This window comes from Scyliorhinus torazame, chromosome 2 (genome assembly GCF_047496885.1).
Source record: "Scyliorhinus torazame isolate Kashiwa2021f chromosome 2, sScyTor2.1, whole genome shotgun sequence".
Taxonomy (NCBI): domain Eukaryota; kingdom Metazoa; phylum Chordata; class Chondrichthyes; order Carcharhiniformes; family Scyliorhinidae; genus Scyliorhinus; species Scyliorhinus torazame.
Genome location: NC_092708.1, coordinates 36,093,772 through 36,107,259, shown reverse-complemented (window position 1 = coordinate 36,107,259; position 13,488 = coordinate 36,093,772). Strand labels below are relative to the sequence as shown.

Genomic DNA, 13,488 nt, shown 5'->3' with positions numbered 1-13,488 from the left:
TTTATTTATCAAACCAGTTAACAGTTTATAAACCCACCGTTAACATCTTAACAACTATCAACACCAATAAATCCCCCAAAGAATACAGTACTCTGTAAGTAACTCTTAATCTTTTCTTGCAACATCCATAAGACAAAAAGAATGCTTTTTACAGAAAGACATCAGGTTTAACTTCTCTACTGAGACAGGTATTAGTTTTAAATCACCAAAGGATCGGTAGACAGTCTTTAGTTTGCAGAGAGAGAGACAATACACCTTCTTGCTGTGACTGCAGCTCCAAGTCTAAAACAAAACTAAACAGACCCTGCAGCAGACAGCCTAAAGCGAAAGTAAAAGCAGACAGACAGCCCAACTCCACCCACACTCTGACATCACTGATAAACACCCATTTCTTAAAGGCACATCCACTACAGCTATTTTATAAACCCCCATTTCTTAAAGGTACTCTCACATGACATATAACACAGCAGTTGTACCTCCGAGGGGCCTGAGAGTCATGTGTTTTGAACAGAATTGCCATCAATATATCAGTCACAAACATATTGACACTTCTATTAGTCATTAGGTGTGAATCATATGCAATTAGTTGCATGCCGTGCAATTTAATTGGAGAAATTGTAAAGCCTGGTACAGGAACATTATGAATATGAATAGAGTGTGCATTTTGGTGCCAACCTTCATGCCAGAGAAGGAGCCACACAGGTCATGTAGATGATAAAGGGCATGATATGGCTGTGACAATGTATTCATCATCAATTTCTGCATTTTAAGATTGATTCCTCCATTCGCACCAACTTTCACAAGTGGCTATTTAGGGGGACACAGCCCATAGTTGACTATTAATTTTAATTGGCAGAAAATCTCAGAATGCACACCCACAATTTCCCTTACCGCCTCAGGCTAAAGTCTTACCTGGCACCCCATAAGCCTTGGAAGCATTGAGCAAAATTCTTTGTTTGGGGGATTAAGTGTTGACGCCAGGACTGAATTGTGTGCGGTTCACGTTCTCATTGGGAGCCCTATTCAGTAAGAGAGTCAGGACAGGCAAATGGGCCTGCACTCTGCTGGCACAAATTCCGAGCAATTCCCGGCCCAGCGGGCATTCTAATCACTGAGGCCGGAGTTAGCGTCAAAGAGCCTGGAAGCCGGAGCCATTTTTTAAACAGTCCACTTGCCACACACTCACTGCAGCCACCAAAGTGGCTCAGAGAAGACCTGTCCCCCCCCGATGCCAGGAGTCGAGATGGACCCACAGTCCGCCAGTGAGGAATGGACAGACACCCTCTTCTTCAGCGTGGGCCACAGACTCAAGCCTGCCCACCTGAACACTGCCTGGGAGGTGGTGGCAGAGGCAGTCAACACCGCCAGTCTCACCAGACGGAGACAGCTGGTTATCCGGAGGGGTGAGGGGTCACTGGTGAGTCCTCTGTCCTGAGAGGGGCAGAGAACCAGGGAGGGTTCAAAGGGTCACATTGCAGTTGTCTTCTGGTTGGGGTGAGCTCTGCTGATCCCCTGCTTCCTCTACAATTGGGCAGTGCTTCTGAGGAGTGGGCTCCAGATTGAGCTTGGCCCTTGATGATACAGCTGGGGTATAAGGGTGTCCGGGGGTGTGGCTTGGTTGGGCTCCCAAGAGACCAGAGGCCTTCTGAGCATTTCAAGGACATAGGCAGCACTCAGCGGTGTCAGCAGTCAGGAGACTGTGAGTAGCACCAAGGGGGCGCATTTAAAAGAAAGACTGCAGCAATGGTGGAAACAGCCTCTCCACGTCCACTCTATCCAGGCCACGCAGTATTCTGTAAGGTTCAATAAGATCCCGCTCATCCTTCTAAACTCCAACGAGTACAGACCCAGAGACCTCAACCGTTCCTCATATGACAAGCTCTTCATTCCAGGGATCATTCTTGTGAACCTCCTCTGGACCCTTTCCAAGGCCAACACATCCTTCCTTAGATATGGGGCTAAAACTGCTCACAATACTCCAAATGGGGTCTGAACAGAGCCTTATATAGCCTCAGAAGTACATCCCTTGTCTTGTATTCTAGCTCTCTCGACATGAATACTGACATTGCATTTGCCTTCCTAACTGCCGATTGAACCTGCACATTAACTTTAAGAGAATCGTGAACAAGGGACAGGATTCTCCCTTCCGGGGCTAAGTCCCCACGCCGGTGGGAAAACCGACGCCAATGACTCCGGCGTCAACGGGCCCCCAAGGTGCGGAATTCTCACCTGTCTCGGGGGCTAGGTGAATGCTGGAGAGGTTGCCGCCGCTCCAGCCAGCGCGAAGGGACTCCACGAGTTCGCGCATGTGCGAAACGGCCGTCGTGATCTCGCGCATGCGCAGTACCGCCGGCGTGATTCCGCGCATGCGCAGACCGGCAGTCGTATTTTGGCGCGTGTGCAGGGGGTTCTCTTCTCCACGCCGGCCATGGCAGAGCCTTACAGCGGCCGGTGCTGGAGGAAGAAGTGCCCCCATGGAACAGGCCCGCCTGCAGATCGGTGGGCCCCGATCGTGGGCCAGGCTACCGTGGGGGCCCCCTTCTGGGTCGGATCCCCCCACGACCCCCCAAGGATCGCCCGCGCCGATTTACCTGCCAGCTCCCGCCATGTGGGGCCATGTGTAACCCACGCCAACGGGAGTGGCCAAAAATGGACGATGGCTCGGCCCATCAGGGCCCGAAGAATCGCCGGGGGGCCGCTGCCATCGGCACCCAACCGGTGTGGCGTGAGTCCTGCCCCCGCCTGAAAAACGGCACCGGAGAATATGGCAGTCGGCGTCGGGGCAGCGGGGTGGGATTCACACCGCAATACCATTACATCTGATTGCAGCTTCTCCCTCTCAAACTGCAGGGTAAATTCTATCATATTGTGGTCACTGCTCCCTAAGGGTTCCTTCACCTTAAGTTCCCGAATCAAGTCTGCTTCATTGCACATCAGTAAATGCAGAATTGCCTGTTCCCTAGTAGGTTCCGTTACAATCTGCTCCAAAAGAAATCTCCGAGGCATTCCACAAATTCCTTTTCTTGGGATCCACTACCAACCTAATTTTCCCAGTCCACCTGCATATTGAAGTCCCCCATGATTATTGTAATATTGCCTTTTTTACATGCCTTTTCTATCTCCTGATTTATTTTCTGCCCCATAACCTGACTACTGCTAGGGGACCTGTACATAACTCCCATCATATCTTTTTATCTTTGCGATTCCTCAACCCCACAGAGATTCTATGCCGTCTGATCCCATATAGCTCCTTGCTATCGATTTAACTTCATTCCTTACTAACAATGCCCCCATTGCCTATCTGCCTGTCCTTTCGATAGGATACATATCTTTGGATATTTAGACCCCAGTCCTGATCCCCTTGAAGCCACATCCCTGTGATGCCCACAACATTGTACCGGCCAATTTCAGTGTGCACAACAAGCTCATTTACTTTGTTCCATATACTGCGCGCATTTAGGTACAACACCCTCAATCCTGCATTGACCACCTCTCCCTTTTCACACGTGTCACCTTTTTTGTTTTGTCTGAGGGTGATGTTCTTTTATTTTGGTTCTCTATTTCCCCTTCAGTTATTACACCTTCTAAGCTCACATTCTGGTTCCCACCCCCCCTGCCATACTAGTTTAATTCCTCCCGAGTGACTCCAGCAAACCTCCCAGCCAGGATATCAGTGCCCCTCCAGTTTAGATGCAACCCGTCCTTCTTGTACGGGTCCCACCTGCCCCGGAAGAGATCCCAATGGTCCAAAAATCTGAAACTCTTCCTCCTACAGCACCAGTTTAGCTACATGTTTAACTGCACTATCCTCCTATTTCTAGCCTCACTGGCAGGTGGCACAGGGAGTAATTCTGAGATTACAACCCGAGAAGTCCTGCTTTTTAGCTTACTGCCTAACTCCCTGAATTCCTTCTGCAGGACCTCATCACTATTCCGGCCTATGTCGTTAGTACCTATGTGGGAGGGGGGCATTAATTATGAATAGCGTACACCCTGACAAACTTAGTTGCGTCTCATTCAACATGGTGTAACTGTTAAAGAGCTTTCACAGTGAGATTAACAGTAAACTGCAATAAAATTTCATCAATTCAAAGATTTCCCGTTGATTGGTCTGAGGAAGAGAGGCTGACCATGTACCTTCTGCAGAAACGGACAACACTTCTGAGTATCTGTGTTATTCTGTGCATGTGCGGACTCCTGAAGTTGATAACTTGTCATCTGAGAGTACCTTTAAGAAATGGGGGTTTATAAAATAGCTGTGATGGATGTACCTTTAAGAAATCAGTGTTTACCAGTGATGTCAGAGTGTGGGTGGAGCTGGGCTGTCTGTCTGCTTTTACCTTTGCTTTGGCTGTCTGCTACAGGGTGTGTTTAGTTTCGTTTTAGATTTGGAGAAGCTGCAGTCACAGCAAGATGTGTATGAATCTCTGCGAGCTAAAGAATGCTCAGTTGGTTATTTCAAAGTGCTAACTGCTCTCAGTTCGATCCCGGCTCTGGGTCACTGTCCGTGTGGAGTTTGCACATTCTCCCCGTGTTTGTGTGGGTTTCGCCCCCACAACCCAAAGATTTGCAGGCTAGGTGGATTGGCCACGCAAAATTGCCTCTTAATTGGAAAAAATGAATTGGGTACTCTAAATTTATTTAAAAATAAATAAATAAATAAACAAACATTGTTTTAATTTTAAAATACTGTAGATCTCTGTTGCATCACACCTATACAATAGACCCATGTGCTCCCCAATCTATTAAAAGTTGTGGGTCAGGTGAACTCCATGATACACATTGGGGTTCTCTAGACACTGGCCCATAACATCTGTTTTGGTGCAGTATTGATGATGATGCTGACTTTTACTGTCATTACTACCACACAATCTGAGCTATATATGCGGCACAGTGGCACAGTGGTTAGCACTGCTGCCTCACAGCACCAGGGACACGGGTTTGATTCCGGCCTTGGGTTAGGTAGATTGGCCATGCTAAATTACCCCTTTGTGTCCAAAGGTTAGGTGGGCAGCAGGGCTTTGGGCATAGGGTGGGGGCATGGGTCTCAGTGGGTGCTCCTTCAGATGGTCAGTGCCGACTCAATGGGCTGAATGGCCTCCTTCTGCACTGTAGGATTCTATGATTATAGTGCTTCCTCCAGACCAAAGGTTGGTTCCAGGAAAATCAGAGTGACAGGGTAAAAGCTTTTCTCAATTTCATTGCAAATCAATTTCTGTTCCTGTATACCATTGCCATAATGTGCCTTTCTATGTTCTCATTTTCTTTTTTTAAAAATTAGAAGATAAAACCTGGACTGTGATTCAACACAACAACACTGATCTAACCAAAGTGCGAGGCTCCACTGCAGAAAGACCTCATCTCGTGCAGTTTAACTACAATGCCAGCATGGAACAGCTTCGGGCCATGATTAACAGCATGGACTACTGTGAGCAGAAAGTGACCTACCACTGCAAGAGGTCACGCCTTTTAAATACACCGGGTAAGTACAAGTGCCACAAATGACAATACTAATTAAACTGCAACATTAAGGCTCAATATCGCTCTCTTCCTTCTGAGTGCCATGACAAAGAGATGCCTAGTGCAAAATTTGCTTCAGTCAGAAGGCACTAATTCTATTTGACATGGAGTGTCATGCCCTACAGCACTACCCTAAGAAACTGGGAACCTCCGCAGACAATGCATAATGAGTGTCCTAAATCGGGGGTGGGATTCTCCCTGAACTGGCGGGGCGGGGGGTTCCGGCGTAGTGGACTGGCGGGAATCACTCCGGCGTCAGGCCGCCCCAAAGGTGCGGACGTCTCTGCACCTTTAGGGACCAAGCCCTCACCTTGAGGGGCTAGGCCCGCGCCGGAGTGGTTTCCGCTCCGCCGGCTGGCAGGAAAGGCCTTTGGCGCCATGCCAGCTGGCGCCGAAAGGTCTTCGCCGGGCGAAGCATGCGCGCGAGCATCAGCGGCTGCTGACGTCATCCCCGCGCATGCGCAGGGGAAGGGGTGTCTTCCGCCTCCGCCATAGTGAAGAGCATGGCGAAGGCGGCAGAAAAAGAGTGCCATCATGGCACAGGCCCGCCCGCGGATCGGTGGGCCCCGATCGCGGGCCAGGCCACCGTGGGGGAACCCCCCAGGGCCAGATCGCCCCGCGCACCCCCCCCCAGGACCCCGGAACCTGCCTGCGCCGCCTTGTCCCGCCATTCAAAAGGTGGTTTAATCCACGCTGGCGGGAGAGGGTTGACAGCGGCGGGACTTCGGCCCATCGCGGGCCGGAGAATCGCCGGGAGTGGGCCCGCCGACCGGCGTGGCGCGATTCCCGCCCCCGCCGAATCTCTGGTGGTGGTGAATTCGGGACACGGCGGGCGTGGGATTCACACCAGCCTCCGGCGATTCTCCGACCCGGTGGGGGGTCAGAGAATCATGCCCCACATCTTGATGTCTGGGGAGCAGAAGGATGGTGCAAAAACGATGAGGAATACATTTTGACTACTTGAATATTAGAGGCATTCGAGAGGGCATTAGATGATTACTTGAATAGATAACATGTGCAGGAGTACAGGGAGAAGGCACGGAAATGGCACCATAACATGATACTCGTTTGGAGAGCTGGTGCAGACATGATGGGCCAAATGGCCTCTTTCTGCACCATGACAATTCTGTGATAGATAAATACATTAGATACTTTGTTACATCTAAATGTGACATATAATTGAAGTAATGTAATATAATGTATCAATGGTATGATTGAGTGGGCGGAATAGTGGCAAATGGAATTCAATCCGGAAAAGTATGAGGTAATAAATTTGGGGAGGGCACAAAAAGCAAGAAAACACTGAATGAAGAGAAATATATTGAGAGGGATTGAGGAAGTGCGAGGCCTTGGAGTGCATGTCCACCAGGTCCTTGAAAGTGTTGGGGTAGGTGGACAAGATGGTCAAGAAAGCACATGGTACGATTTCCTTTATTGGGCAAGGTGGTGAACTTGAAAGCAGGGATGTAATGGTGGAACTGTGTGAAATGCTGGTGTATTGTGTACACTTCTGGTAACCACATTACAGGAAGGACACCGCCAAAGGCCGATCGAAGGTCCCCTCTCCCATCAGTTTCTCCAGCGTCCTTGCCACATACCCAGCGGCTTCAGGCATCCCGACAATCTATAGATTTTGCCTCCTGGAGCAATTCTCCAGATCCTCCACCTTTTCCCTCAGCCTCTTCTGACTCTCCTGCATCACTCCCACCTCTGCTACCAATGAACCCCCCCCCTTCCCCATCTGCTCTCCTTTCTGCATCGTCTGGCCCTGGGACTCCAGCCTCTGCTCAACTCACTCAATCCCAGGCCACAGCAGTTCCACCACCTTGGCCAGGTCATCCAGGGCCTCTATCCTCTGTTGCAGGAATTTATTGTTCAGAAACAAAATGCTACCAACTGCTCCGTCTACCACTGGGCAGGCAAGATGCCCCCTTTTCCTCCACTATCTTTTCCCTGTGGCACACCACGAGGACTCTCCTGCTCCCGCTGCTCTTTCTTTCTTGCACCACTCCTGGTCCGCGGGTCTATTCACCAACCACACCAGACGAGTATTACCTTCCCCAGGCACTCCTGTAACTTTTGCCCTCAGATACTCTACCCATCGGGCAGAAAAAGACCAAGAAAATCCGCCTTGAGGGGGAGCCACCAAATGTGCGACCACTCACTCCATGGCCGCCACCGGAAGTCGTTCGCAACCATTCAACAGCATGAAGAAATGAAGGCCACCTTGAACAACAGAATGGAAGCACAGCACAAACATAGTTCAAACCCAGTGCCTATATTTCAAAGTTAAGTCATGGAATTAAAGATCTAAGTGAAGCAGTCTGCAACTATATGCAAACTTAGCTTTTTGATGCATGTCGATAATTTCGCAAGAGATGGGTTTATACTCTAATCTGGGACTGTTGACAGATTGTCGTGTGGGGAAAGGAGTGCGGGAAAGGTTTTCTTATTTATGAACTGAAAAGTGACAGAAATGCTGAACATTGAAAAGAATAAATGGTTGTTAAAACATTAGACAACGTCTGATCTTGATAAATTTGGGTGTTTATAATTTATTCAAGTGTAATATCTTACACATATCTCTGTGTTCCAAGATTTCTATCTGAGCTTCCTCCACCATTTAGCCTGTTCAAATTAGTATTATTAAAGAACAAATGTATCAACTCTTTCAAGGTTACAAAGAAAAAACCCTTCCTACAAATTAACTCGAGGTGTTTTATTCTAATACCTGGACAGATATCTCCTTATGAATGAAGTTCAAGAAGATAGTGATAATAATAAGAATCTTTATTATTGTCACAAGTAGGCTTATGTTCATACTGCAATGAAGTTACTGTGAAAATCCCCTAAATGTAGTTTGAGACAATCACACATAACAATAGCTATGCATCTTGGAATCACAGGACCATTGTATGCAGTATAACTGATAAAATTTGAATAATGCCTGCCAAATTACTCTTTTGGAGAAAATCCAGAGTTTTATCTTATCGGAAGCATTGTCTGTGGCTATTCGGAGCTTGATGAAATCAAATGAGTTGGGCCAGACAATAGCAAACAAATTTACATGTGATCTGTCGAAGAGGATGAATCTCTTGGGCCACGTGGCATGTATTCATTCATTTTGTGGATACATGATTCTACCTGTCTCAGAAGATTTGTAGGATTCTGCACATATACATCCGGAGCTAAAAAGTAAGTGCGGAATTTTCCATTTTTTGTCAAAGTGCAGTGGCAGCAGCGTTCCCGCCGGATGGAATGGCGGGAACTCCACCCGAATCCATGCATGGAACCTAATTAATTATGAACAAGCGAGTATCGCTCTGAATCAGCTGGTGGATCAGGCGCTGATTCTCCCACCTGACATCAGCTGGTGGGTCTCATATTTAAATGCCAGTCCGACACAGTCACTTCGCTCTCCCCAGCCCACCTGGCTTTGGATATAATCGAAGGTGTCACCCCTCCACCAACTTAAAGAAGATAGCAGCACTGCGCTTTGATTGACCGGGTGTCTGAAGATGCAGGAGCAGAAGTAGGCCATTCGGGGTCTTGATTCAAGGAGTCTGGTCCCAGAGGCATGTTCTCTACCTGCAGGATGGTGCCAAAAAGCACCTCAGTGTCACCTCTGCAACCTGTGAGGCTTTCATCCAGAAGGTCAACATGGCTGGCAGCCATCCCTGAAAAGCTAGGCAGTGCAGGAAGAAGATGAATGATCTCATCTGCTCCACGAAGGGTAAGTCATCCTTCAACTCGCTCCAAAATCAAACTCTTCTCATCATGTAATCAAGCAGCTACTCCCTTCGCAGATCTTACATATCCATTAGTGGGGGACACATATTAACACTCATTCTCTCACAGACACTTTCACATCACCACCATTCCAGCTGTCTTTTTTCTCTCACTCCATCCCCTGGCCCTTCTTGGGAGGGCTCCCAGGGGACATGCATATCACCCAACCTGTGTTCCATTCCTTCTGATCACACGCTTTGCTTCACCTTCATACAGACCAAGTTGCCATGCAACAAAGGTGAGTGAGCCAAGACATGAGAGGAATAGCTGAGATCCTCCTGCTCGCTGAATTTGAGGAGGCTGCTGCCGACCATTTGGGGTGGACAGGGATCTTTCTTTTGGGCCGACCATTATGGTGACCTTGGTCCAGCAGGTCTTGCCAGAGTTTGAGCTTGGCCGCTCTCTCCATGGATTCAAACGCAGAACACCATCAGGATGTAGGCGACATGGGGGCAAGGTACCACGGCCTCCCGCCAGATGCACCATCTCCTGCAGGAGGTAGACTGGGGCGCTCTGGCACCCAAAGGGAAAATAACATCAACTGGACACTCTGGGGTCTCCCCTCAGCACATTGCAAGGATGTGCAGCTGCTCACAGTCCCTCTGCCTGTGCTCGCACCCAACCCAGAAGCACAGGCTGCCAAACATGCTTCTTCCCCCTGAGCAGGACATCCTTATCAGTCCGGATGTTGAGGCTGCACCAATGTGGAGTCGGGTCAGGAAAGTTAAAAAGAATTGATGTTTCTTCTGGTTCATGGGTGGGCTATCACTGTAAATGAATTGCACTATTTATAATACATTTGACGGGTATGTGAATGATCTGGTTAACTTTAGGCTAGATTTTGTACTTCGGTATCTGCTTTTCTCGAGGTTTATCATCCTCCCACTCATGTGATAGTCTACTGTGACAATTGGTAAATGTTAGGAAATTGGACTATAAATGTAGGGGGTAATTTAAGGGTTAAAAGCCAAGGGTTAGAATGTGTTTGTTTTAACATAATTCTGTTTGCAGAGCCTGGGTGGTTTTAGCAGCCGGCAAGTGAAATTGACACAGCTCTGTGTTTATCGGTCTGGCGCGATGCACAGTGGATTGACTGGGGAGGTCCCTGGGATTTAGTGTGCTTTTACAGAGATGTGTTTGCCAGCTTGGGGAGATGAGGTCATTGCTGGGTGGAGCTCAGAAAGGTAGATAGGCTGTGAGTTTGGAGAAGCTTTGATAAAGAGAGGAGCTGGTTCCTGACCTACCTGAATCTGAGGCTACAATTATTTCCAAGTAGGATAGTTACGAAAAACAGTGATACTATTTTAAAGCAGAGCAGTCTTGTCTGAAGACAATGAAGAGGCTGAAACAACCTAGATGATGCAGCTATTTGAAGATATTCAGTCAGAGTCTGAATGGAGTTCCAACCGAAGACAGATCTGTTTTATAAAGCAAGTATCACTCCATGCCCTGCTAATCTTAAAATGGATTAAGAGGTGTATGTTCTTTTCTTGTTGCTTAATGGGAAATTGTATGGTTGTGTTGAGGGGTAATTGTTAGCTGTTCATTTTGGGGTGTGAAGTTAAAAAGTTAATATTGTATTAATGATAAAGTTTTGGTTTAGAAATAACAAAGCCCTATTTTTTCATGCAATCATTCCTGGAGCGAATCGTTATTTCCGCACAGTCTTAAAATACACAAAATTGTTGGGGTGTCGGTCCAGTATCCGAGCCACTGTTGGGGTCTGGACTGGGATCGTAACAGTACCACTGTGAGATGAACGTTCATGTGATGTCAAACTCTGTGCAACTAATCTCCAGATACATCTGTTGCCAGGGAGATGTATTCAAATCTTTATCAGAAGTGGATGATGGGAAAACTTTGAACCCTTATTCCTCAAAGGACAGCAATGAGTGAGGGCAGTTCATCAGCAATGATACTCTTGCAGTATTTGGGCCTCCTCAGAGGATGTCGGAATTTGCTGCAGTGTTTACATCATTGGATGGCGTCGGAAGCCTCAAGCCTCGTCTCATATCGCTGTTATTTGTTTTTAATTTCACAGAGTGAGTGCATTAATTAGCATGTCACTATTGACCAAAGGTTAGATCATGTCCCTGCGAGTCATTAGGATAGAATGAATGCAGGACTCATTTCCACAGCAATTGTTTAGCCATCCCCTAAAATGGTAGGGAGTAGCTTTGAGGGCTAGATGATATGTGTCCAGGTCACCTCATTTAACGTTACTCTTCCTGAAACCTGCCAGCAATTAAACATTCATGGGCATATCTCCCATGTCTTCCTTCCTCTGTGGCATGAACACGTTGATACTGTCCCTCAGCAGCCACCTGTGCTTCTTGGACCTCTGTATCTTCATCTTTTATATCTTATATATCTTCATCTTCTGATGAGACCTCATCGTCCTCCAGCTCGCCCACTGGAAAGGCCTTGCCTCTTTGTATATCTTTGATTGTGAAGGGCACAATGCACTGCAATCAATAGGGAAATCTGCACTGGTCTGTATTGTAGAGAGCCACCTGAGTGATCCAAGCATCTGGAACGCCGCTTCAGAGGTCCTATGGTCTTCTCTATCAGGGAGGCTGTGGAGCAATGGGCTGTGCTGTACCTCTCCTTGTCATGAGTTTGAGGCTGATGCACTGGAGTAATGAGCCAGTGTTTAAGTGGGGACAGGGTGGAGGCGAGGGCTTAAGTAGGGTGCTCTTTCCAAGGATTGGTGCATACTCAGTGGGCCAAATGGCCTCCTTCTGCACTGTAAATTCTATGATCTGGATTTAGATTTAATGTCACGTGCACCGAGGTCCAGTGAAAAGTATTGTTCTGTGTACAGTCCAGGCAGATCGTTCCATACATGAAAAATATAGGACATGCGATAAATGCACAATGTAAATATATAGACATGGACATCGGGTGAAGCACATGGAGTATAGTAATACACAGAAGAGAAGATGCGTGGAGATGTCGGTTCAGTCCATAATGAGGCCATTCAGGACTAACAGGTAACAGCGGAGAAGAAGCTGTTTTTGAATCTGTTAGTGTGTGTTCTCAGACTTTTGTATCTCCTGCCCGATGGAAGAAGTTGAAAAAGTGAATAAGCCGGGTGGGAGGGGTCTTTGATTATGCTGCCTGCTTTCCCAAGGCAGCTGGAGGTGTAGATGGAGTCAATGGATGGGAGGCGGGTTTGTGTGGTGGACTGGGCTGTGTTCATGACTCTCTGTAGTTTCTTATAGTCTTGGGCCAAGCAGTTGCAATACCAAGCAGCCAGATAAGATGTTTTCTATGATGCACCTGGAAAAGTTGGCAAGAATTAATGTGAACATGCCAAATTTCCTTAGTTTCCTGAGGATATATAGGTGCTGTTGTGCTTTCTTGGTCGTAACGTCAACATGGGTTGACCAGGTCAGACTGTAGGTGATGTGCACACCTAGGAATTTGAAACTGTCAACCATCTCCACCTCGGCACCATTGATGCAGACAGGAGTGTGTACAACACTTTGCTTCCTGAAGTCACTGACCAGTTCCTTAGTTTTGCTGGCATTGAGGGAGAGATTGTTGTCGTTGCACCATGGCACTAGGTTCTCTATCTCCCTCCTGTACTCTGACCCATCATTATTTGAGTTCCGACCCAGTACGATCGTGTCATCAACAAATTTGCAGATGGAGTTAGGTAGCCCTTATCCCCAAGCAACTATCCCTGAAGGTATTCTGACTCTGAGCATCCCAAGAGTAACTCATGTCGGAGTCATTGCAACTCTCAGGGCAACATGCACGTATGTGCAGGATGTGCTTGTGATGGCCCCACACTAGTTACATGTTGATGGAATGGTAGTCCTTGCAGTTAATAAACAATCTGGGTGGCTTTCATGGAGCCATATAGCCAGATTGGTGTAGCCTATTGCACCCTGCACTCTTGGTAATTCTGAGATCGCTGTGAAACTGATGAATACTTCAGCCTGGCTATCTTCATCCAAAGCAATCCTGGCATAATGATGGGCCTTTCAATAAAAGGCATTGGTGACCTCCTTTATACAGTGATGTGTTGTGGTCTGAGATATGCTGCACAGGTCCCTGGTTGACCCTTAGAAAGACCCAGAGGCAAAGAAATTAGCTGCTGTCATCACCTTCAAAGCCACAGGTAGGGGAAAGCCTCCACGTGGCATCAGGTCTTCACGAAGAACGTGGCCC

General features: G+C 47.6%; 1 protein-coding gene across 2 annotated transcripts in view; it reads left to right on the top strand.

The window, feature by feature from the left end:
* The window catches only part of LOC140387064 (contactin-associated protein-like 5), a 1,365,877-nt gene that overhangs the window by 748,561 nt on the left and 603,828 nt on the right, over window positions 1–13,488 (top strand). For both annotated transcript variants that reach the window (XM_072470084.1, XM_072470077.1), the window contains exon 13: window positions 5,282–5,482. In XM_072470084.1, the coding sequence (XP_072326185.1) occupies window positions 5,282–5,482 (201 nt within the window). The remainder of the gene's footprint in view (window positions 1–5,281; window positions 5,483–13,488) is intronic.